Source organism: Cyprinodon variegatus, unplaced genomic scaffold (assembly GCF_000732505.1).
Source record: "Cyprinodon variegatus isolate N-32 unplaced genomic scaffold, C_variegatus-1.0 Scaffold292, whole genome shotgun sequence".
Taxonomy (NCBI): Eukaryota; Metazoa; Chordata; class Actinopteri; order Cyprinodontiformes; family Cyprinodontidae; genus Cyprinodon; species Cyprinodon variegatus.
The window spans coordinates 212,673-239,584 of NW_015150745.1; the positions used below are offsets into that span (position 1 = coordinate 212,673).

Here is a 26,912-nt window from a genome sequence, read left to right on the forward strand (position 1 = left end):
GGAAATGCAACGGTTGGAGCAGCCGCTTCCCTACGACTTTTACCAAACTATGCTGTCATATTTTGGCACATTTCCTAAACACAACAAAATTTTAAAAACTGCTTTAGTGGCTTTGTGAAGGAAACACAACCAAACAGTTCACTGCCAAGGGAGGAGTAGAAATATCTGGGATGTAAAGCCTCTTCAGTAGCTTTCTCCAGGAAAGACTAAGTTAAAAACTGTATGTCGGGGCCAAATGCATCATCTTTAGAGTGAACAAAAAGTTAATGGTGGTAATAACTGGTACTTAGCTGTAGAAAGTAACATGAAGAGATCTAAATTTCAAGTAGAGTTTTAACACGTGTTTACTTCTTTGACAGAAACTAGGAACTATTAAATAGATTTGCCTCCCATTTTACTTTTTGGAAACCCTGACAAGCAAAGTTTTCAAGTAGAAACATACAGAATAACCAAATCTCTGACATTTGCTGAGGCTGGGCGGTTAAGGGCTTTATACAAATTAAGGAGAATTTCAGTTAATATTCTTCTATTTAACAAGCAGCCAAATAAGAGAATTTAGTACTGGAGTAATACCATTTTTCTTTAGATTTTCTTCATAATTGGAACTGCAGCACTTTCTGTAGGATAAGAACGAAAGTAGTCCAACATTGAACAGCCATTCTGAATTTATGAGCAGTAAAAGAAGCTCTGGAAACTTGTTGATCAAACTTTATGGGCTTCAATGGTCCTAGAATGCGCCGAGCATTACTATGAACCGTCCTATAACTTTATTTTTGTGCAAAAATGCTATAGTTCCACAAAAAGTCGTTATTTCCCTTAACTCTGGTCGTCTTTTTAGGAAAGAGCTGAGTTACAAACTGTTACTTACAGTCTAGCAGTTCAAAATAAAGCAAGATTTAAGTTAGAGGCATCATTTTTTCAGACTTTAATAAACACCAGAGCTTTAACAGTGTGTTTAGATTTAAATTTACTACATGCGACCTTTTCATATAGGCTTAGTGCTAAGAAGTGATGCGCCTCATGGGAACTTAGATGAAAACAGACGTGGGAGCGGCAGAGAGCAATCCCACGCAACATGATTTCCCAGGGGTCTCCTTGTCAGACAAAGATCCCACAGAGACTTGCAGCGCGCTATTTCCTGCTCCTTTCCTGAAAAAGCATCGGCAGAAGAAGTCAACACCCGCCCTGTGGGGCCTTCCCATGTAAAGCAGCGCCTCCACGGTCGTGTAATTACACAGTGCATACTGCATACATCCCACACACTCAACCAATGAGCTTATTCTGGTCTCAAATTCATAAAGCCTAAACTCAACAAACAGGATTGAAATGGAGGTCAGATGGAGAATAGCCTCATTGATTACATGGTTAGACTGGTTTCATGCCTTCATGCAGGGGAAGTTATGACGCCTGCATGTGTGCAGTTGCTGAACAACTTCCAGTATTTTCCAGTTTAGATAACAACTATTAATTTTTTACACTGTAAGAACTGTCGGGCTTTTTGTAATCTCTGCTACTCTTTGATGATAACCATCAGCTTATTAGTCATTTCACTGCTGCTTTCAGGGAAAGTAGTTTGAACAGCCCTCTGTTCAGATTAGACAGCATCCAGTATGTATTTTCTATCAGACTTTTAGCCCTCTGATCACAATTTCATGATAATTAAAAGAAAACTGTTTCCAAGGAATGTGATACTGCAAATTAACTTATAGATAAAGACTTTCTTTGAATATGTAAGAACTTTGTAGTTAAAGAAAAACAGATTTTTAGTATAAATCTGAAAGTAATTCCATATGAATGTGTTTTCCTTTAACCGACTTGCAGTAGAACAAAATCAAATTAGATACAATTGAATTTCTTTTCTATTTTAAGACTGTCTGAAGAGTCCTGTGATATGTCTTAAAGGGGGACTTTACTTGCCATTTATATCCTAACTTAAACTAAAAAAGCCCTCTCTCTGTAAAATGGAAGAACATTCCTGACTTATTAGGCTGATTTTAGGCTTGACGTATAAGAGCTCACTTTTTCTTTCTGTTAGACATGAATGTTTCTATATCACCACACACTCATTTTATTATCAAAGATGACCAGAATATATACAGAGATGAATTCTCATTTTATTAAATACGGATTTTCCTCCTTTTTAATACATTTAAGCTCTGCAATTAACTATTTTTTAAGGCAGTTAAGTCACGTTTCAGCTTCCATATTAGACCACCATAATCATATTATCATAAACTGATTTAAATGTCACCTTTTTGATGACATGATGCTTAAAGATCTGAAAAGTATACATTATGCCCCAAGCTGAAGGAAGCATTAAAAAGGGCTGAGAACCTAACATTGCTAAGTCCAACAAACTAAACCCTAACAAAATAAGTGAGATGATAAATTTCACCCTTTATTTAGCAACGTTTTAGCTTCTAATTCTTTAACAGTCACATAAATTACAGTTCAATTTTCTTTATTACAAAGGATCAAAACTATTTCCTCCTTTGTCCTCTTATATTCTTAGCTAGCTGTTTCAGTAAATTTTAAAGTTCACCATGGCCCAGTTGATAAACCTCCATATAATCTGTGAACAACAATTGCATTATCCTTTTATCCCACAGCTCCTGCCTGTCCTGAATCTCATTTTAATAATTGTTTAATCAAGTTTTATTTCTTTATTCTGCTTTATGTTAACCCGAGCTACCTCCTAGCTGCTAGCATGCTAGGTTTGGTAAGCTAACTTGAACAGCTATATGCTAAACATTGCTATACCAGTTTATTGATGCTGCAGTTGCGTATTTTAAATGTTTTTATTGATTTAACAGTGTTTTTATAATATCTTTTTACCCGAAGCTAACTGCTATTTTAATAGCTGTGCTAGCAGCACCATCTAGACCAGAGATCTTCAACAGGGGGTCCGCAACCACAGAAGTACTGCATGGGGGTCATGAAGGTTTTAGTTTAGTAGACTTTTTTTTTTTTTTATATTCCCCCCTGCAGTTTTTTTCCACTAATTGAAATGTCTTTAAATCCACATTAACATGAATTCAACTGTAGTAAACAGATAAATGGAGGCAGAAAATGTCTTTCAGTCACCAATGCACTCATTCAGTGACACACAGGAGCTCTTTCAAGCTGGGCACCGTTTCATTCACAACACCTGTCCCATCAACCAGGAATCAGAATCAGAAATACTTTAATAATCCCAGGGCAAAATTACCTTTGTTACATTACTCCATCTGTAATATATGGAGGAACAACTCTGCCATATTTGAAAATAAATACAGAAATAAATAAATGCTCAATAAATAAATAAGCATACAATTAATTGCCCCCAAATAAATGTGGATAGAAATTAAATTATACAGGGAGACATAAATGTATATATCTCTTTTAATTAGCTTCTTTATTTATTCACCTTTGTAATAATTAGCTTATTTATTTATCGTCCATTATAATCTTCAACTTTATTTATTTATTACTTATTTTTTTAAGTATTTATTTATGTGCAAGATATAATATTTTTGTCTTTTTTATTCTTCCTTTGTATTTTTTTCCTTTTTATTTTTTAGGGTAAAAAAATAAAAAGGAAAAAAATACAAAGGAATTTTTACATTTCTATATGCATTTCTGCATATTATAGAGGGTCACCTTCTGCCCTTTTTTATTTATTTATTCCTGTATTTATTCATTTCTAAATATGCAGAGTTGGTCCTCCATAATATACATAGTATTTATACAATATATATAATCAGGGGGTCGCCGCTCCATCGCCCCATTACTTTGGGGGTCCTTGGCCTGGAAAATGTTGAAGACCCCTGGTCTAGACCTTTCCTTTCAGCCTTGTATTACGCACCAAATACGAGTAATACTGCACAAATGAGAAACTCAAACCCTCAACGAAACCCCTTGATAATGAAGGTTATATGAAGCATATAAGGTTTAATTTACTGCGTATCTCCTCTGATGCTATTTAGAAAAAAACTTTTGTTGATTTTGTGTGTAATTACAGGTGGACTTGGGGTTTCTCAGGTTTGTCACAAACATCGGGACTCAGGGGGCAATTTCCAAGGAGACCAATAAGCACTACTTTGTCCGTTCCTACAAAGTGGACCTCAGCACCAATGGAGAGGACTGGATAGCAGTGAAGGAAGGATCCAAACAGAAGGTAAAGATGCTGCAACAGTGTCCATTTAACACCAATACATAATAAAGAACTTTACACAAAAGTTGCATTTCACATCTAAATGTTGTGGTTGGAAATCAAATATCCTTATTTTAGAGCAAAATATTTTCTTGTTTGTATAAAGTCTCTTCAGGCATGTTTCCCAAATGGTGACATTATACAGGAATGACGTTGGCTGCTGATTTGGCAGATTTGATGATCCTGCACTCAATGTTTATTTATAAAGCACACATAGGGAACTTAAATGCCTTTGTTTTTTTACTATACTTTATTATTTTTTAACAGTTTTTTCTTCTGCTTTCTAGTTGTTTTATATGCCAAGTTTTATTCTTTTACACAGTATGTGCAGCACTTTATCTCCGCCATGGTTGTTCTTCAGTGCCTTATAGTAGTAAATGAGGTAGAAGTAGTATTTATTTGAGGGGTTACCACTAAATGTTTTAAAATCCAAAATACTGTTTATTAAAATGTTTGCTAAAATCATGAAAAATAAAAAATAGAATACAGAAAAGTAAAAATAAATAAATAAATAGATAAAAGAATATTTAGAAAGAATGATAATTTTCTTGCTAGATCGAAAAGTCTGAGAACTAGAAAATTTTTCTGTAAAATTTTTTGTTATGTATCCAGACCTGGGTAATGCAAGAAACCCTGCTTTTATTAGTTGAGCTTAATTGGTTTTTATGTCTTTAACAGTAGCTTTTATTAACAGTAATCAGGCTGGAACCGGGCTGAGAGAGAAAGCAAACCCCTGATGGCGCTGTCCAGGCTCCTCGCCTGGCGTCCTGCGCTGCTGCTTCAACAAACACTGCCCAGACTGAACCATAAAAGATGCTTTTAATACAACTACTGAACTAAACGCACAACTATATGATTGAAAATACCTTCTAAAGATCATTTCTATTTTTCCATTTCTAGTAATCATCATCATTCAGACTTTTCTGAGAGAAAAGAAACTGGTTATAGTCAATGAGGAATATTTATTTGCTTCCAAAGACCATATAATGATAAAAAAAAAATAAACAATTAACTACAACAACAAACTACATCTTTTGACATGATTTCAGATCTTTCGAGGGAACTCCAACCCTACAGACGAAGTCCGTGATTTCCTGCCCAAACCCACCTTGACTCGATACATCCGTATTCGCCCTTATACCTGGGAACAGGGCATCTGCATGCGCTTTGAGGTCTACGGCTGCAGAATATCAGGTAATCGCCGCGTTAAATCTTTACCCGATGATTCTGGTCTGTCTTTGCCATCTGATATGTTTCTCTCATTTATTGACATTCCTGATAACTGTAAAAGTCCACCTTTGATGATTGCCTTATTTCTTCTGGTTTTCCCTTTATACCATTTTTTTCACCTCATGTATCAAGCTAATTTGGCTATTATGTGTGGAGCTACAACCCCCAACCATTTTCTGTTGATTTTAAATAATTATTACTTCCACAGCGAGTAAAAACCTCCCCACTGAAGGACACAGTTATTCATTACACTAAAGCAGAGCAGGATGTTTCTGGCTCATTAATCATCCTCTGACATTATTCTCCCTCTCTGATGTGCTATGAGAAACTCAGGGGAGGAATGCTCCATGAAGTTTATGTAGCTGACTGGAGACCCGGACTCTTAGCTCTCATTCTGCAGCCTTGTTTGACTCAAAGTTCAATCTGAAAAACTCACACGAAGAGAAAAGACAATTAGGAGCAATTTATTGATACAATTACTCTGTCTTTGGCACTCAGACTGCTGGTTAACGAGACGGTAAGCTGAGCTTTATGGGGAGATCCAGTGGAATGCGTGAGCTGATGTTAGTAATTCACTCAAGGACCTGGAAGATGGAAGTCCAGCTGGATAACACAGGTTGACAGAACCTGTTCATGATAAGCAAGCATGGAGCGACAGTGGAGAGGAAAAACTCCCCATTAGGAAGAAACCTCTGGCAGAACCAGAACATGGCGGTCTTCTGCCGGCCCGGTTAAGATGAGAAAGGGAACGCAGTAAGACGCGTATCGGAGGCCTTTTAAGATGAACTTTGGATGCCAATTGGCTTTTATGGACATGTGGTTCAAAGCTGATTGGCTGTGTCGCAGGTGGATGTAGGAGAGCAATCAGTTTCTACAGTTGAACTTCCGCCTAAGCTACATATTAGAAAATCTTTCAAAAGAATAAATCCACTTCTTTCATTTTGGCTTATTTAGTAGGTGATTTGCTTTCATTACTCCAGATTTTTCAACCTAAGTGTAAAAATTGTGTCACTATTGAAATTACCTTGACCAAGTATTGCTAATGTTAAACAGAAATTATCAAATTCCTTCAATATCTAAACAGTTGAATAAGAAACAAGGATAATTTATCAAACATTTAGTTTAAAAATAAAAAAAAAAAATAGGATTATTTCCCTTTCATTGTTATTCCTGACAGAATTATTATTTTATATCCAGCTTTAACATTGTTTCATTCAGAAACAAATCTTGGATTCTAATTTCCTGGAGTTTAATAAGATAGGATCAGTCTTTTTTTTATCAGTTTAATGAACATTAATTTGTGTCATATCTGGTTAACTAAATCATTTTGAAGGAATTGGGACATTTTTTATATTTATCAAAATGAAAACATATTTACAATCATTATTTCAGACAATCAGGATTTGTATGAATTATGAATCTAAGATTCACTTTCAGTAAAAATTAAAACAAAAAAACTTCTGTTAAAACACAAATGTTTAATGTTGTCTTTTTAATTAAAGATTATAAAAAGGTTTTTCAGAGATCAAGTTTATTAAAAATGAAATTGTCTCCAAACTGGATTCACTTTCATCGGTTTGTTCTCTGCTGCTGTTAAGATATTGACTGCTCATAACTGACCTATGCAATTAGACTTCTAATAACAATTAAAAAAATAGATCCCCCATAAATTTAGATGATAGTATTTATCTGGACCCCAGAAAACCTTTATCCCATTGTGTTGTTAAAGATAGACTCTGTGTTTACACCTTGAAGCTCTATCTCTCCGGTTCTCTTACTTCATTACTTATATGTATTACCGGTAAATAACCAGGAGACATGACAACAGATTTTGATAGAAATTGTAATCTTACTCAGATCAGAGAAGTCTGTCACATCATTACATCATTACATCATACACGTTAGCAGATGAGTAGACATCCATGGCTCCAGCCTTATCAAAATATTACACTTTGTTCATAGCTGAAGGACACCGCTCTCATTCCATTCCCAAATCTTTGCCAAGTACAGAATGAAGATTAGAACTGTATATCCGGACAGAGGAACTGTCTGAATTAGAGGAAAACATCAGTTCAAACACGCAGCAGGCAGCTAATATTAAGGTGTAATAAACTCACACATCATCAATGATGATTATTTTAACAGCTTCATTCAAATAAACACATCACCAAAAAATCCAGATGGTTTTGCTGATTTGTTCCTTATCAAACCCTACAGGTCTTCAAAGTTCCCAAACCTCCGACCATTTAATCCGTTCTGGTCTTTTTTCCAGACTACCCGTGCTCGTCGATGTTAGGCATGGTGTCAGGGCAGATCTCCGACGCTCAGATCAGCGCCTCGTCCTTCGCAGACCGGGGCTGGGTGGCTGAGAACGTCCGGTTATTGACGGGCCGGTCGGGGTGGACCGGGCAGCAGACCAAGCAGCCCTTCAGAAACGAGTGGTTACAGGTTGGTTTGTAGCTCGGCTGCCTCTGAGCTTATGCTTCAAACAAATGGTCCGATGTTCAGCACAGACAGTTTATGAAGATTTTCCCTTAGATAGTCAACAATAAAAGAAAGTCAATATCGTTTATTCTGTTTTAGTGGCTTTACTTAGGCTTTAGCAGCTTAGAGTCATTGTTTATTTTCATATTCTATTATCCCAGAGCATTAAATCCTTATAAAATGTGCTCCCTTTCAGGTGGATTTGGGCCAGGACAAAATGCTGAGCGGTGTGGTGATCCAGGGAGGAAAACACCGCGACCGCAACGTTTATATGAAGAGGTTTAAGCTGGGCCACAGCCTGGACGGAGACCACTGGACCATCATTAAGGAGGAGAACACCACGAAGCCCAAGGTTAGATCCCTAAAATCACTCGCATTTGGATTTACAACATTACATCTAATGGGGATTAGGATAGGCAGCTCAGCATTGTTTCTGGATTCAGATCTGGAAGGTGTTTGAACCCAGGAATCTTTTAGTCCCTGCCCACAACAGGAAAGCCACGCTGTTGCTCCTAAGACCCAGTTTCCCCTCCTCGACCCGGTCCAGTTGGTGCTACATCCTCCTGTATGCGTTCCTTATGGCTGTCAGCCTCCTGCTGATTTACTCTAGGCTGAGCTCGGCATGCTTCTCCATCCGTCCTCTCCACGCCTTCCCCTCTGCTTCCTGTGTTGTTCCTTTGCAAAAGCAGCTCCTCAGAAGTTGGAGCGGGAAGGCTCAGCGAGACCGGAGCCGGTGCCAGAATTTATGCTTCTACAAGCTCCGTCTGAAGCACGCACGCTGGATGACGTACTATTTCTGTTATCGTAAAGGAAGCCACTGCTGAAAATGTATACACCAACGTTTAATGATTTGCAGCACAAGGAGGACATGTTTTTAATTTTCAACGCTTAAGAATGTGTTCTGAAAAAGACATAAAACCTTCATTTCTGTCCTGGTTGTAGCTGCTTTTCAAAAAACACGCCTGATTTGGATGAATTCAGGTGTTTTTATGAGATTTATATTAAGGAAACAGTTGAAACCTGCAGAATAGAGAGCAGAACGCTTTTAAGATCACAAAAATATCCCTCTTTTTCTTTCTTCTATTAGGTTTCTGTCAGTTTGAAAGAAAGGCCTCATCAGTAACGTTTTGTTATGCTGTTCCTTGTGTTGACCTCAGCATCAGTGAGAATTCATGAATTATTTCTAAAACACCTGACTAAAGACAGCTCTATTCTGACAAGATCTGGACACTGCTTCACTTCATGCAGGGATAAATTTAAAAGCTAACTTCTGCATGTACTTTGGTTTTTTTTCCAGATATTTGTTGGAAATCAGAACCATGAAACCCCAGAGCTGAGATCGCTCAGTCCACTTCTGACCCGATTCGTCCGGATCTACCCAGAGAGAGCGACTGCAGAGGGCATGGGTCTGCGTTTGGAGCTGCTGGGCTGTGAACTGGAAGGTAAGTTCAAACCAAGAGTCTGCAGAAAACTGATTGAGTCTATCTATCTATCTATCTATCTATCTATCTATCTATCTATCTATCTATCTATCTATCTATCTATCTACCTATCAATCAATCAATCATTGAAAATTTGTCTTACTTACTTTGTAAGTGAAGGCAGGGCTACTTCAACATATTTCTACTAAAGTAAAAGTAAGAAGTAAGCAAGCAGAAAACAACCTGAGTTAGAGTAAAAAAAGTATCTGATAGATGATCTTGAACAGCTTACTAATCACAATCCTGTGATTAATATTTAAAAATAATAAAATCGGAAAGCTAAAATTATAAAAGAATGCTTGGTAGAAAGCAAAAATATCCAATGTCTAACATAACTAGCGAATAACTTCTAGCAGAAGAGACTCTTTACTAAATAGATTATTTTAAACCAATATACTTAAAGCAGTTAATGCCCTCTATTTTAGCATATATATGAAATTTCATTACCTTTTGTTTTTCATCTCAGTGTCATATTTTTAGATGGATCCGCATTGCAGACCAACTATTCTATAAACATCTAGGTTGGCGGGGAGGGGTTCATAATCAGATATAAAACCCAGAATTCAATGCTCCACGCTAGTTTATCCTAAAGGTGTATTTAATAGGTTAAGGTCAGGATCAGTCAAGTATCTCTAAACCAAACTTCCTGCACCTGCAGGAATATTGTTTTAGACACAATTTAATCTATGTTTAAAGAGTGACACAATGAATAGAATGACAACATCCACTGTTTACTGTATGTTCAGTGGAACTAAAAATTGGCTTCTATGAGCAGAGCAGATAATTACACCTATAAAACAGCAAAACCTGTTTACAAACAAGAAATCTATTAACATAAATTGTAAACAATTGTGCCAGATTTACTCACGGTAGAGTAAGCAATACTTTCCAATAATATTACTCAAGTAAAATTAATAAGCACAGTGCAATAAAACTACTTCTGTAAGTACATTTTGTGTAAAAATGTAATCAAGGAAATGTAACTCGCTACTACCCACCCCTGGTGTGTTATGGTAACCTACATTTTCCTGTTGATTTAAGAAAGAAAATAGACACCAAAAAGCACAAACACTGATAAACAGACTGATCTAAACATTCTACTGAAGTAGTACTGAAATACTGATTCTAGTATTTTACCTTAGAATAATTCTACTATCAGAATCTCATATCTGCTCAACATGATTTCATTGCAAAGTTACTGTAAAGGCGCTAAATACTTTAAATGTTTGCATCGTATAGTTGCCAATAATTCATCCTTGGTGAGTTTTATAAATTCCAGATGCTGATGTTTGCATCTGATGTTAATAAGCTGCATTGTTGTTCTGCAAGCAGCAGTTAGATTCTCTAATCCTTATATTCAATACATTCATATTGGTCTACTGTTTCAGAACTAATGGATTAATAAAACATTAATGTAAGCTGAAATAGTTTATGCATTTTGGATGTTTTTACATGAACTTGCTCCCAGTCTGGGTCTGCCGGCTTCTTGGAGGGCTGGGAGTAAAGGCTGAGGCATGCCAGGGCGGGTTTGTTTCTCCTGCTGCTGCTGCAGTTGGTCAGAGCTGCAGGGGAGAAAAGGAGGGAAGGCAGGGCGTGACCTCTCACAGGAGGTGAGCGAGGAACAGATGAAGGGAGGAAGCGGGCTCTCTGGCGGAGTATCTGGTTGCCCTGCAGGGAAAGCGATAAAAATCAGCCAAAGCAGATGAGATACTTTTTTTTTAAGTGGGAGAGAGCAGCAGAGCCGTATAAAGAGGATAAAAATATCTGTCTTGCATTAAACATGAAGTTGGAAAATGTTTAATGCGTAAACTTTTAAAATGTGTTAAATGCTGAGCTCTTTTTTGTTTTATTTCAAGTTAAAGTAGCATTGACAATATAGTAACGTAATAAGCAGGAACAGCTCACATTCTGCTTTAAACTAAACCTGTGCTGCTGCCTGCTGTCATTATTAATAGCTGGTTTGATAAGGATTTATGTGCATATAAACGTTTTACAACCTTCAGTTACTGGTGGATTCTGGTCTCGCCTCAGACGACGTCACGGCTCCCTTTAGGGATAATAAACTTTTTTAGTTTGCAACGAACAGCTGCTGTAAAGTGAACATTTCCAAGCTCAAACTTTAGCCGTTTAGCCAAAATTTTTCTTTCCTTTACATGATCTGGTCCTCAGCTCAACAGCTCCACTCCACATATGTGTATGACCCTGTCATTATTAAAAAAAAAAGGATTTCTTTGTTAAAACTATTGATACAAAAAAGAAGAGCTTTGTTTTAAGAATCAAACTTAATGCATGTGTTGCATCCTGTGTGAGTTTACACTAAACAGCAGAGGAAAAGAGAGACACAACAGTGCAGCTATCAGCTGATGTTGGCGCTTAATAAAATGCAACAAAGGAATCTCCTCTGTTTAGTTCTATAGAGGATCTTTGGTCCTGTCTGCCTGTTTCTTTTCCAAATAGAACTTTTATTTGAATTCATTCAAACTCTTTCTTTACTTCTGCAAACAAAACGTCCTCCTTCAGCAGCTCAATGACCCAAACAGGGCATTCAGTTAGCCGTACATCCCAGCATTAATGTGGAACTGGAAGCTCACTTTGCTGCGTTTTTCTTTTCTCTTTGTTAATGTTTATCGTGATAAAAGTGGATCTCAGATTTCAGATCATTCAGCTTTGTTTAGATTCCTCACACAGAGATGCATCCGAAGATGCTTTGTGTGCGTTTCTGTTTTCATACAATCATAGAGGCAACAAATCAAGCTCAGGCAGGCAGGAGGGAACTAACGAGCTTTGTGATATGACAGCAGATTAGTTAGAAGTTAAAACATGCTTAGTGCTGGGAAAACAAACCTCCATCCATCCCACTCAGAATGTCAATAATACGGTTTGATTACATCCGGGATTTGGTTGAATTTATTGGAATAGGATGGATTTCAGCAGCAGGTTTGATTAAATAAAGGTTCCTTCAGCTGAGGGAACATTCAGAGACCTGTTTTATAAAGACACGTCTGATCCGGTGCTTTCTGAACCATTCAGGTCACTTTCAAGTAGTTGAATTTGCAGGTTACTTTCTCTGAATCTCCCCCAAAGCCAGTAAAGTACTTTGGATCTATATTCGTAACATTATGAATCTTTCCATCATAGAATAATGGTGGGATTAGCTAATAGCATCACCTATAACTCTGAAATAACAATAGATCAACTGTAACCAGGTTGGACCTAATGTCTACTTTCATTATGTCTGTATGTATCTATAAACAAAAGTTCTACAATGCTCATTTAATATTATAGAACTGACCAGGTTTCATGGAGCTTACAGGATACTCTCCACAGATTATCCGTGGATTTGTAATTTAACAGATATGTTCCTTGGATATAAAGGTTACTCTTCTGAATCTAAAAAGTTCCTTCCCAAAGCATTATGCTGTTTTCTTAGAAAACTTTCCCAGTTTAAAGGTTATTTTTCTGGACCTTTTTGAGTTGCTTCCTAAAATTTCGGCCCGATATTATTTGATGAGTAAAGCTGACAGGGTATCATTCTAAATAATACCAAAAACCTTATTTAGTTTGCTTTCTGCTTTGTTTGTACATCCTTTCACCTACAAGTTATGTTCTATGAATTTATATTTACATTTATTTATAGGGTATAATATTCCTTAGGGTGTCCTCTATATTTCAACCCGCTACATGTTTTAATGGAAGATCAATGTTAGTTCTGCAGATTTAAAGATGCCTTCTTGAAGATTCCAGGTGATTTTTCTGGATGATTTCCCAGATTCTACAACACGATAATAATAATAGTAATAATAATGTCTGATACTTCTTAGCACACGTTTAAGACCATCTTAGACATTCTGTGACTTCAGCTTTTAAAACACTTTCAGGAAAATCCAAATCTTTTAGTTTTTTTGGGGGGAAATTCTCAGCCTCCCATGAAGGTTACAAGGTTTCCGCAGGTCATTAAAAGTCATGAAATTATAATTTTTCTAATTAAGACCTTATTTGGCATTAAAATGCATTAAATGTGATTATCATGGCATTGAAAATGCTTTATTTAAAAAAAATAAAACTTTTATAAAAAACAATTTCCTCAGGTAATTATAAAACAACATATTTGCGTGGAACTGCTTCTGGTTGATCGTAAAGCCGTACGTTCGGAAAAGAAGCGCGAGGCAGATAAAAAGATAAAAGAATAGGTAAGAAGATAAAATGCAAATTTAAAAAAAAAAGTGGCTGGAAAACGTAAAGATGACATGGGGATTTTGCTGTGTTTTCTATGTATAAATACATATATATATAAGAGTCATGGGTACTTGTAGATGGCATTAAAGTTTATTTGTTAGAGCATTAAAAAGCATCAAGTTAGAGTTACTCTTTCCTGTATAAACCCTGGGTTAAATCTGACTTTAGTTTTGCACTTTTTCTGCACATTTTGATCCTTTTTTGAAATACTTTGCTTTGCATTGATAACCACGACAGGTCCTCCCACCTCCCCGCCTTCCTCCACGCTCCCCATGACAACGTTCGGAGCGACCACGGCAGCGCCGCCCACGGCTCCCAACACGATGCTCAGCTCAGATTGCGAGGACGGGCAGCAGGACTGTGGTGATGAAATGGGGGATCCCGACGACTACGAGCCTTTTCGTAAGAAAACACCAGTTCCTTCTCCTCTTTAAGCTGATCCTCCCTGTTTAAACTTTTATTTTTAAAGGAAAACCTGATATTTTGTCTTTTTAGCAATAAAATAATAAACCTACAAATTCAAGCACAAGTTTTTATAACTTTTTTTTTTACTAAACTATGGTTGTTTTTATAAAACCACTGTTGGCTGCACCATCACTTCTTCAGCCTCACCTTTATCTACCAGATTATTATGACCACTAAGCATCAGAGGCTTTCATCAACGTTACATGTTTTTTGTTTTGTTAAAGGGGAAGGTATTTAGTGTTTTTGTTGACATTTGTACGGGTGGGGCATGACTCCCTGACCTTTGACCTAACCCAGACTGTCCCATCTGTCTGTAACAGGAGTCTCCGTGATCCAAACGGTCCCAGACGGTCCAAACATTCCAGGTGAGGATATTCCCCTGCAAACCTTCCCCCACTTTTTAAACGTTTTGTTCTGTGAAGTCGGTCACATCTCAGGTCAAGTTACATCACTTTCAACACAGGCTGAAAAGAAATGACACTCACTGATCTTAACAAGGTAGAAAAAAAGCTAAATTATCCAGGATGTACCAGAATATCCCATGAAATTAAAAATAACGCCAAGCAAATGTTTTTGTTGGATTATTTTCCAAATGCGCCTTGCAGCAAGAAGGTTTGGGGTTCGATTCCCAGCCCAGGGTCTTTCTGCAGGGAGTTTACTTGTTCTCCCTGTGCATGTGTGGGTTCTCTCCGGGTACTCCGACTTCCTCCCACAGTCCAAAAACATGACTGTGAGGTTAAATGACTTCTCTAAATCCACCTTAGGTGTGAGTGTGCACGTGAATGGTTGTTAGATAGGCACCAGCACCCCTCATGACCCCGCCTAGGATAAGAGGGACAGAAAATGGATAGATGGATATTTTCCAAAAGAATTCAGTCAGCAAACATGTTCTTTTAACCATTCTGGACGATCAAACCTTAGAAAAGTACTCCACTTTCACATCAATTAAAAGCAAACAAACAAACAAAATGTGCTTCTCATCATCCTAAAAGCTGTCACATTGAAAACACGGCATGGGCACACTGGCATGTAAAAGAAAACTTAGAGCCACATGCCGTAAAAAAATGTAACTAAAAAGAAGACATGAATGCACATAAAGCTCAGTCAGACATTGCTGAACCTTTACAAATAAACTATCTGGCCTCAGCTGAAAGAGAAGAGTGGAAAAATTGAAAGGTTAAGCAGCATGACTGCAGTAGTAAACAGACAAAAAGGAGAGAATTGTGGTGAAAGAGAAGAACGGAGGGAGGATCTCCTGGAGAGAAAGAATAAAAGCCTCCTGGGTCTCAATTAGCTGAGCTGAAGCATCGCACGGAGGCAGTTTGGGGTCTGCCAGTGCAGCTCCGCAGTCATCTCTGCATCCTATTAGCCTGCAAAAAAAAAAAAAACACAGACGTCTGAATCCATTTGAATGCTGTGGTTTAACTGCGGCGGCCGCTCCACCACCAGCAGGAACCGGAGGAGACTTCCCTCATCCATCTCTGCTGAAACTGTTTAAGATGAAGCTGTTTTTAATCAGTGGTTGTCTCTTTATATACTCTTTTTATTCATTAAAAGATTTAATAAAGAGCTCTATTTCTCTGGTAGTAATACATTACTACCTTTACACAGCTTACAGTTTACTTTTCATTTCTAGTTCTTTCTGTAAAGTTTACTTAGAGTATACTTTAGGGACAAACCTGATGTAGGAACTGACCTGCAATGTAATCAAGTCTGGGGCTTAAATATTCATCTCTTAGAACTTTCAGGCTATTTTCTAGTACATCCTGGATACTTTCCAGGAGTGTACCCGATTCTAAATCTACCTGGAGCTCCATCTTGAAAAAAAAATCCAGTATTCACCAAGGAACAGGCAGCAAATTGATCTGATCTTACAGGTTACTTTCCCTGAACTTACAGCGTACCTACTTGGAGCTTACTGGAAAAAATCGAAATCTAGATAAGTCTTTTTTTTTTTAAATAAATGAATTTTTCTTGGATTGAAGAGGTAAAAGAGACATTTTGCCAATGGAACAAGACAATTTACACTTAAAATAAGAAAACAGTGCATTTTCTTATTTCAAGTACATATTATCTAATTAACTTATTTTAGGAGTAAAAATACTCATTCCATTGCCAAACTATCTCCTTTACCTACTCAAATTAAGGGTAAATACAGTTAATTTAAGAAATCTTTACTTATTTCTAGATCGTTTTTCCAGTGCTGTCTTAATACTTTGTGGTATTTATATTGCAAAAACAATCTAGAAATGAGTAAAAGTTTCTTAAATTAAGTGTATTTACCCTTAATTTGAGTAGGTTAATAAGATTATTTGCCAATGTATTGAATATTTTTTACCCTTAAATTAAGATAATTGAATATTGTGCTCTGGAAATGGGAAAATGCAGCTTTTTTTTCTTATTTGAAATGTAAATTGGCTTGTTCCATTGGCAAAATGTCTCACTTACCTCCTCAATTCAAGTAAAAATGCACTTATTTTAAGAACAAAAATGACTTATTTAGATTATCATTTTTTGCAGTGTATAGGTTATCCTTTATCAGTTACTATTCAAAACTATTTGATTCTTTCTATTCTGACATCTGTAGTGTTTAACCAGGACCTACAGGCTTCTTTCCTAGATCTTACACCTTACAGGGTACTTTCCATAAACTATTTTGTTTATGGAAAACAGTTTTTTGCTGTGGCTAAAATATACACTATACATAAAATATAAACTTTTCCTAAATATGTCACCTTAGAATTTTTTTTAGACCCTATTAATTACTTTCCTTGAACCTTATAGGATGCCTACAGGAGACTTTCTGTTACTTATCCTTTCTTAGAGTACGGTAAGGTAGGTATTATAATTAGCCACAGCTCTACCCTCAGATCCCTCTCATCTAATCTAAAGGCTGCACACCTTGATAAAGAAAGTACTTTATAATTTATAACACAAATGTAAAGACAAAATGATTGTAAATGTTTTATATTTCAAGCAACTAAAATGATGTGATTTGGATGTGATGTAGTAAACAAGCAAACCTCAGAAAGACAAATTCATTGTTAGCTTATCAAATAACAGGCATCAAAGGGTGTAGATAAATAACACCATCCAGTTTTCTAAGCCAAACAATAAATTGATCTCTACAGACTGAGAGGATTCATCATAGAAACATGAGGCAGCCTAACTTTACCTGATAAAGTTGGAAGTTTTCATCCTGTAGTAATTTCTAGTTAAACCGTTTTCCTTCTGGCTCCCAATTGTTTCTGTCAGGGAGGGTGGAATAAATCCCCATCACACACGTTTCTAATAAAGACGATCCTAAAACCCGAGGCCTTCTTCTCTACCTGACAGAGTTAAACGAGTTTGTAAACACAGCATGAGATTGGAGCATTAAACTTTATATTGTCGCTGTATGATGTTTGGCTCCAGGAGGCTTCTGGTAATTCCTGTTCTGGCTTCCTGGAAGGTTTCACCAAAGCAGATGGGGGAGCTTTGTTTAAGGGTGGCCGCTCATTAGTTAATAAAAAGGTTGGGATTCAGCTGAAGGATAATCAACTCCTTCAGGTTCCTTTTAAAGGCATTCTCTATGCAGATTGCATAAGGGATTTTTTTTCAAGCATGTTTGAACATTTATAAATAGAGAATGATGAGTGACATTAGTCTGTTTTATTTCCTTCATAATAAATGATATTTTTGCAAATTTGATAAGAAAATGCATCATATAACTTTATCAAACTTTGAGTATTCCTCTTGCAAACCTTTTGGTCCCATGTTGTTTTTTCTGTGTCCTCCAGATTACCTTTGGTTCGCCTGTAACTTTGACTTCCCATCATTATGCGGTTGGAACAAGGACGTCGGTTCAGGAGCCGAGTGGTTTATCCAGAGCACTGAAGACCCTGCTGTCCATAGACCGCCGGCCCTCGACCACACAGGTACAGCAAAAATACCGCTGGAAGGAGACTTCGGAGAGAGTTCGACTCCACTGAGCAAAACCTATAAAATAATCTTTAATTAACACCCTGTAGACCAAAAGCAGCAGGAAAATAACAGCATTACACATGTTGCACTCATTTAAAAGAGCAAAATTGTGAACTGAAGCATTAGAAACCTTATTCCTGCAGCAAAAGAAGAAAACCTACGATGCAGATCTGGTCAGCATTTTACCCTCATCATCGGCACAAATATCATGGTATTTTACATCTATTTCGGTCAATGGAATAAAAGGGATACAAATATATTCAAAGGATCGCATATTGCAATCAAATACATTTTTAAAACTTATCATATTGAAAGTATCGCTGTTAAAAGGCACTTTTTAACAGGATTTGTTTTTAAAATTTGTTTTAAAATAGATTTTAGGAGGGTCCAATTCCTCAAATCACTCCCTCTATGGGCTCTGTGACCAATGGAGGATGCAGAAAACGTGGATCACTGGAAAAAAATGAATATTATCGGGCAGCTTTCTTAGCTACAGTGTAGTTTTAAACAATATATTACATTTAAAACAAAACAGACTTAACTTCCTGCTCCTTTAAAAACGATTTTCTTAAACTTAAACTTCAACTTGAGCATCCTCACTAAGAGATAATTCATAATAATTATTAATAATTTGCTAAAATAAACAGCAAAAAGCAAAAAAATAACAGTCCCTTTTAAAAAAAAACAGCTTATGAAATAAATTTTTTATGTTTAGAATTATTGTTGTTTGCCACTTTCTAAAATCAATTCAATTCAGTTTTAATTATATAGAACCGATTCACATCACGTCATCTCAAGGCATTTTATAGAGACAATTCAATCAGATCATCCAGTCAAACTGATTCAAAGTTTTCTATGTAAGCAAAACCAGTTGATTGCATCGAATCATTGACTCAAAGGCAATCCCTCTCACCAAGCATGCTTGTAGAGACAGTGGAGAGGAAAAACTTCCTATTAACAGGAAGAAACCTCCAGCAGAACCAGGCTCAGTGTGAGCGGCCATCTGCTGAGGCCAACTGAGGTTCAAGGAGACAGAAGCAGAGATAGAAAAAGAGGCAGAGATACAAAAGACAAGCCAAAAAATTTGAATCACCATAGTCACAGCAGATTGAACAGATCGGTCGTGTCCTGGGAGTACCAACACATATTTGAACAAACACTTTTTTAGTCCATGTCACTACCCGATTTGTCCCAGAAGCAAGATGCGTTCTGCACATGCGCCATCAGCTCATTTGCACATGCGCATTCAGATATAAATTTTTTTCGTTTTTATTTTGTTAAAAAGACCTAAATGACGTTTTTCCCTCCCCAAAAATAGTAAGCAAACTAAAATATAACGTCTTAAAGGTTAATAATGTATTTCCTCAGAAAATAAATGCCTTAAAATCCTTTCTTTTTTTATCCTTCGTCTTTTCCCGATCTGCACCGGAAATGGGATCCTACACTATGTCCGGTGGCTAACTTTTTTGGCTTTGGATTCAAACATAAATCTAGTCTTTTTGAGTTATCTTTTCCTTTAATGTTAACATTATGGTATATAGTGCGTATTCTAAAGAAAGAAACAACTAAAATGCAGATAAACATGTTTTAAGCATATTTTGCCGGACTGCTCTGAGCAAGTCCCATGATGACATCAGAGAAGCAGTTTAACGGAGAAAATGTAAAAATCATCTAAATTGTCCCACAAAAGTCATAAAACATTTTTAAAGACGTGTATTAGCATTCCTTACTGAGTTAAGGATAGAAATGAGCAGTTTTAGTACAATAATTACATTATTTAAGGACATCCGGATGTATATCTGTTCGCGGATGAGCAGGATGGATCGGGTAGCGACTCATTTTATCCAACATTTAGCTGCAGCTAAACTGTCAGAGCTCTAGTTGATTGAAATTCTTGTGAAACTACCATAAATTCATGTTGTCACATAAAATGTTCAGCGGTCCAAGTAAAAGCTTCTCAGAGTCTGGAAACAGTTGCTCTAGACAATTCTTTTTTTATGTTTGTACCCTGTATGGAGTCTGTGGTGGGGCTTAAGTTGCACTAATGGCTGATCTTTTGTGATCTTTCACCAAAAAACTGTCGCCTCTCGCCGAGGCGTCAACGACAGCTGAGGCGTTGGCTCAACAAAGTAGTAGTGAACAAGAGCTTACCTAATGCAGACTATAGAGGTAAATAGAGGGAAGCTCATTTTACGTTAGAGGATAGTAAGGCTATCTACGGGCTAGAAAATTGGTATTCAATGCTTTTAAAGGTATATTTTAATATTTCAGCTGTGTTTTGCATTTAGGAATATTTTCCAAAATCACAAGGACTGACTGGTTGTTTTTTTAGGTTCTTTGGAGCAGATTTTATTGAATTTATATATTTTTTTTAAACATAGACTTTACTTTCCAGGACCTTAAGGGAACTTTCCAAGAACTTCTGATGGGAAAATATATCTAAATGACAGTTTATTGGAACTCACAGGTTTCTTTCCAGCACCGATCGGTTACTTTATGGAATATGAAGTTAAACTGCTATGAATATTGTAGTTTTATCTTGTTAACTTCTTGTCTCTTATTATGACCTGGCTGTAACTCAGGTTTTCCTTCTCTATTTTTTTGATACTGAGGTCCATAAACTCTTTCAAAATCAATTGAAGATATTTATTCTAAAATCCTCCCTATGTGGAAACATAAAAAACTAGAGTTATTTACATTAATTTCCAACTTGGGGGATTATTAACTTATTAAAAGACCTTTATTAAAGTATATATCCCATATTTAGGTACCGTAATATAAACCTAAATCTGTTCATCTCCTATAGACCAGTATATTCAGAAATCCTCTGAGGCGGCTCTATACCTTCTGCTTCTGCAGTTCTGTAAAGATATCCAGAGATTTATAACTAATAGGCAGGATGTTTGGCTGCAAACAGAAGGAACATTCAGAAGTTTTCGGGCGTTAAAACATTTTCAAAGTGATGGAGCAACCTTGAAGAGCTCGACTTTTTGGAAAAGAAGCTCAACAAAGAAATCCATCAGCGTGCTTCACCTCTCTGGCCTTCGTCTCCATTCCAGCCTGATGAGTTTGATGGATGTTTGTGTGGAGGCGACGGCAGCGCCAAAATGAATGATTTCTCCTTGATTCCTTGACTTAACCAGATCACAAGTAAAAAATGAGCTCTTTGTGACGACAGGGCTGACTTTTCTCCTGATATTCAAGCCTTTGTTTTCTCTGAAAAACCTTGTGAAGTCCTTGATGTCTTTGGGGTGTTTGAGGCGTATATTCTGAATGTGAAAAGCCTCTTTGACCCCAACGCACTTGAGAGTTTCAGAGGCTTTTATAAAGCACCTCTTTTCACTGAAATATTAGTAGAAAAAGCTGCATGTTTGATTCATGAAGCCTTTCAGCAGCTCATAGCTGTCTGTCATGTCTTGTCTTTTGCTGCCCCCTGCAGGCAGTCCAGGGAACTTCATCTACATGCAGCTAACAGATGCAATCACACCCATTAAAACTGGAGATGACACGAGTGAGGAGGAGAGGGTGGCCAGGCTGGCCAGCTTACCCATCACCTCGCCGGACGGCAGCCTGTGCATGTCCTTCTGGTACCACATGGCTGGCGAGCGAGCTGGGGTGCTCCGCATCAGCTACAGGGAGGAGGGCAACAAGCAGGTCCTGTGGTCCATGAGTGGCAATGAGGGCAGCGGATGGAGAGAAGGCCGGGTTTTACTTCCACAAAGCAGAATCCCATATCAGGTAAGGAACTAAAGGGGGACTTACTCAAAGTAAAGTCAAAATTTGTTAAATTACATCAAGATTCTAAGAGATTGTTCTAAGAGTAAAGGTAGAATCCTGCAAGAAGGAGAGAGATTCTATTCAGGTCCTGATAAAGAGGCTACTTCTTGGATTGTACAAATTTCCTCAGCTTTATATTATGATATAATATTCTTAAAGTTATTGTGGAGGATGTTCTTTTTCTGGGTGGATCATCAAAATAAGTGGTCCTCCTAATTGTCAATCATTCAGGTGAAATGTTTACATCCTACGTGCTTGTCCCCATTTTCACTAACCGGTGGTGAGTTTGACATAGTGGAAAAATTGCATATCTTCTTTTAGAAAGTAAGCTGTATGAGCGATGCAAACAGCAACTTTTAAACAGAGCGCACACGAGGAGAAATGGGCTCATGCACGCTCTCACTCACATTTTACAAGCGTTCCCTCACGGGTACAGTGCTTGTGTATTTGTATTTTTTCTTTTTAAAGTGTATGTAAATTTTTTTTTTTTTTAAGTGCAGAGGGCGAGTCTTTTCAACTTTCCTTCGTGTAAAAAGATGTTTTTTTCATTTGATTATTTAATTATAGGCCTAACAGACAAATATAAAATCTGGGGTTAAATTAAAACTGAAACCGGTTTTCCTAAAGCAGAGGTCACGGATTAGCGGTCCGCTGTCCGGATCCGGATCCACCTGCTGGCTAACCCGGAACCAACCTGATTTAAAACATTTATAAATTACCGCATGTTGTCCGACGGTAGTGTCTAATTTCACTTGCACAGCTTCTCCTGTTAATACGGTAAAGCCCCCCGGAGCGTCTGGCACCAGGCTACACGTGATACAAATTAGCTTTGCATAAACACCTCATTTTATTTCAGCGTTAAATTCTGTTTAGAGTAACAGATTATAAACAAAAACATGTACGGATCTTTGCTGATTTATAATTGGTGACCCCTGGCCTAAAGAATTAATGAATCTGCTAATTTAGTTCATGAAACTTCTGTCCCACTTTTGCTTTGATAAATAAGGGAAATATTTTTTGGATCTATAAAATCTGTTAGACAGGAGCTTTTCTATTAGATGTTCATTCATCCAACGTTTAGCTGAATCCGTCAAGAATATGAACAAGGTTAGAGGAGCTGAATCCTGTAAGGGTAAAGGAAAAATATCAGTTTATTTCTGATTAATTACATGAATAATCAGTAACAGCGAAGCTAAGATACTGTTAAAAAACAACGTCCATTATAAAATTAAGTATTTAAAGTATAATTTAATACTTTTAATTTAAGACATAAGTTTGTTGTCTCAAGTGGAAGAGTGGTTTAACCATATAAGTTCAAAGTTTGAATGTTTCCATTATTATTTTTTGTTTCTCCTTATATATTTTTTCTCAATATAAAAAGCTAACATAGAATGTCATTTATTTATGTATGATCATCTGGCTCACACACAGAAACACTGTTTTTCACTTTTTTTCGAGGTTGTTAAAAAAAACGTAGTTAAATGGTAAGTATGTAATATTGACCTCACATATAAAAACTTTTTATCAAAATGTTGTTTAAGAAGAGTTTGTTCCCTCAGCCTGTAGGTTTCAGAGTTATTTGTATTTTTATTTGCTGATTAACATTTTTTAAAAAGCTAAAAACAAGGATAAATAGAACGATTAATAACAAATGAATCATAAATGAGCTTCCTCTTTAAAAAGCCTCTCTTACGCTATTTAAAAATCTTCCATTAGTTTACGGTGCCTCCTTTCTGCTGCTGTTTGCAGGTGGTGGTTGAAGGAAGTGCAGACAGACACACCACTGGACACATAGCAGTGGATGACATCAAAATCCTGGACGCTCTGGACATTCAGGGCTGCAAGGGTGTGTTTCATTAATAATAAATAAATTAACTGAACAACAAGTTTCCATCTAGTGAGGCAAACATTTAGGAAGTGACATCATGATGCATGATTCTTGTTTTTGTCTCCAGACCCAGAAGCTCCAACGTCTCCTCCCACTGAGATCCTAATGCTACGTAAGTATTGTGCATTTTGCATCCTGAGAATTATTATTTTGACAAATTTAATAGTAAAATAAAACAATAATTACAAGAATAAACATTTAAAAATAGTAACTTAAAGTCATTGGGAGGTAGTATCTAACTGTCAAATCATTCTGGCTTAAACGTGTATAAATGTGTATGAATGTGACGCCAAAAACAAAAACCAAACAAGTTTCGGCTTAGAAAACATGCAAATTGAACAGGACAAACGGGTCCACCCATTTGGAACGGGGGTTGTTTGGGTTTATTTTTTAGACTGTAATACCCAATAAACCTGTCTATGTCTCTGAAAGGAGGGTCGTTAGAGGGAATTGTTGGCCTGGATGTAGAGGCGAGGTGCTCTGTTCCCCTGTAATGGGGTGGGGGCTGCAATGATAGCGGGAAGGAATCAACTCAATCACTGAATTTTAGGTTTTTGAAATCTGAAATCTAAGTTCCATCCCCTTTGTTTAAACTTGATTTGTCTTACATAACATAGATAACAAAGAAAAAACAACCTTTGAGCAGTCAGCATGACTAGAAAATTCCTATAAATATTATTTACCATCTATCTGTCTTCTTTGGTTTCCAACCATCTAACGTGAACATCTTTCCATCTGTTGCAGCAATGGACTCCCTCTCTCAGGAAACAGGTGATCTCGGCAGACCGGGCAACATGCTGAAGACCATAGACCCCATCCTCATCACCATCATCGCCATGTCAGCTCTAGGCGTCTTCCTGGGAGCCATCTGTGGCGTTGTGCTGTACTGTGCCTGCTCGCAGGGCAGCATGACCGACAGGAACTTATCTGCCCTGGAAAACTATAACTTTGAGCTGGTGGACGGCGTCAAACTAAAGAAGGACAAGATGAACGGACAGACAAACAACTACTCAGAGGCGTGAGCTTTAGAGACAAAGGGGCGGGGCCTCGACGGCTCTGTGAGTGGACACGTTACAAGCAGCCAACTACGGGGCTGACGCCACCAATGGGACAGCAGGGTTGGCTGATAGTGAGCCGATTTAATTTTGATTTCTCAGGAGCGGTGGTGGAAGAGACTCACCTGTAGGGGGTGCTGTGTATAAAACAACCTGTACAGCAAAACAAAAAAAAAAAAGAAGAAAACTGAGGATTTTCTTTGTTTTTCGGCGTGCTTTGTTGATTTTGCGTAATCACATGCTGGTGTTGAGACCAATTCAGATCAAAGTATCGTCAGTGAACTATAACTGAAAGTTTTAATGTTTCTGTTTGTTGGTTTTCTTGTCCTTTTGTGCGAAAGTTTATGCCGAATGAGCAAAAGTTAGCCTCACACGTGTGTGAAAGTGTGTGTGGATGCCTCACACTCATTTACATCCGCATCCGAAGTGTGTGTGAATAACTGAAGGGTGTGTGCGAGTGTGTGATCTTAATGCAGGACCACCGACCTGCTCGAACAGTGCCTTTTTTTTCCTGTTTTTCTGTTGCCTTGTTTTCTGCTGGTTGTTTTTCCATCTGCTGGGATTCTTTCCAGGGTTCCTACATGGACTAAGGGAAAGTTTGCAGGCTGTGGCCATGAATCAGCATCGTTTTATCGCTGTGATTTTAACATAAAAGCATCTGGTTACACTGACATTCACTCAGCTGTTGAGTTCCAGGTTTATATCCGTAGAACTGAAGAAAACTATGAAAGTTCCCAATATAGTAAATGTGTAGGAGCCCTGAATGCCTCATATTCATGGCACATTACACCTCCAACTTATTGTATATAGGTTTTAATATATATTTGAGCGCCCTTTTCTATAGAGGAAGAAAGCAGTGCTGCAGTATCTTTTGGGGATCTCCTTTTTCACCTGATGTTGAATGATGTGGCAGAGGAGAAAACACACACAAGAAAGGGAATTTATGTCTTTACATGGTATAAAAACAGACAACATATCAGTCTCAGTGCAAACAAGAGCAGTGATGATATATTTGATCTATTTTGACATGAGCTCAGAAGACTATATTATAGGAAATGTAATCCCCCTTTAGTTACCGTTCTTATCAGTGAGATAAAAAAAAAACTTGATTTAAAGTCTTAATTTTAATAATAATTGAACTTTATTGATCTCACACTGGAGAAATTCACTCTCTGCATTTAACCCATCCCCTTAGGAAGCAGTGGGCTGCCATTGTGCGGCGCCCAGGGAGCAACATGGCTTTAAGGGTCTTGCTCAGGGACCCACAGTGCAGGCTCTAGGGATTGAACCAGGTACTTCCAACCTTCTCAGAGCACAAGCCCACTGCTCTAACCACTAGGCCAACACTGGCCCAACACATTTGCAGTACAAATGTACTGAATTTCATCTTTTTCCTATTTTTTTCCGGAAATTAGATTTAAAGGAATAAAAAACAGGGGTTTAATTGACTATCAAACCGTTGGACTCCATAGTCTTTCATCTTTAAAATCATAACTTAGTAGCAGTCTTGTCCAATTAGATTTTGTGCAGATTTCTGGCATCTGTCCCCTGATGCAATACAAAATGCTGGGTTTAATTTCCACAGGCGATCCAGTCCTTTTATATCCAAATGAACGCTCCGTCTGTATTGTAGGCACAAAGCTGAGGTGGTTTGAGAGCATATTAATGCTCTTATTACTAACCCTGATTGTGGCATTCAAAGACTGGATCATAAGGCTGGTGATGGAGAGAAGGGAAACCAATCTGGGAACATCTGGGTCTCATCCACACTTTTATGCAGATGATATGGTGGTGTTAAGCCAAAATTTGGACCAGTACCTCTAAATTGGATGGCAGTATTTGCTAAAAGCAGAAAAGTTAAAGGATGTTGATGATGGCAGAAGGAGGCTGGAAATAGAGCGTGTCTGTGAAGAAACATCTGTGCTAAAAGGAAAATCCTTTTGATTGTTTGATTTATACTTTAACACTTGCCTTTATTACCAATAACATAGAGTGTAATCGAACACAAACCCGAGTGACTAAAAGAAGGTTTATTAGCAACTTTATATTATCATTTGAGGTAGGATAACTAGCTGAGAATATTAATTCCAAAAATAAAAAATAAAAACAATCCATTGGACCTGGTTTCCAAGTTTAAAATG

At 37.3% G+C, this 26,912-nt stretch overlaps 1 protein-coding gene across 1 annotated transcript in view; it reads left to right on the plus strand.

Annotated features, from left to right (window-relative positions):
* The window catches only part of LOC107090368 (neuropilin-1a-like), a 92,556-nt gene extending 66,577 nt beyond the window's left edge, over window positions 1–25,979 (plus strand). Inside the window, exons 7-18 of the mRNA XM_015383697.1 lie at window positions 4,001–4,156; window positions 5,242–5,386; window positions 7,695–7,870; window positions 8,103–8,258; window positions 9,204–9,348; window positions 13,861–14,025; window positions 14,409–14,453; window positions 17,868–18,005; window positions 21,491–21,789; window positions 23,578–23,674; window positions 23,784–23,828; window positions 24,461–25,979. Of these exons, the coding sequence (XP_015239183.1) occupies window positions 4,001–4,156; window positions 5,242–5,386; window positions 7,695–7,870; window positions 8,103–8,258; window positions 9,204–9,348; window positions 13,861–14,025; window positions 14,409–14,453; window positions 17,868–18,005; window positions 21,491–21,789; window positions 23,578–23,674; window positions 23,784–23,828; window positions 24,461–24,738 (1,845 nt within the window). The 3' untranslated portion in view covers window positions 24,739–25,979. The remainder of the gene's footprint in view (window positions 1–4,000; window positions 4,157–5,241; window positions 5,387–7,694; window positions 7,871–8,102; window positions 8,259–9,203; window positions 9,349–13,860; window positions 14,026–14,408; window positions 14,454–17,867; window positions 18,006–21,490; window positions 21,790–23,577; window positions 23,675–23,783; window positions 23,829–24,460) is intronic.
* Window positions 25,980–26,912: the final 933 nt, after the last annotated feature.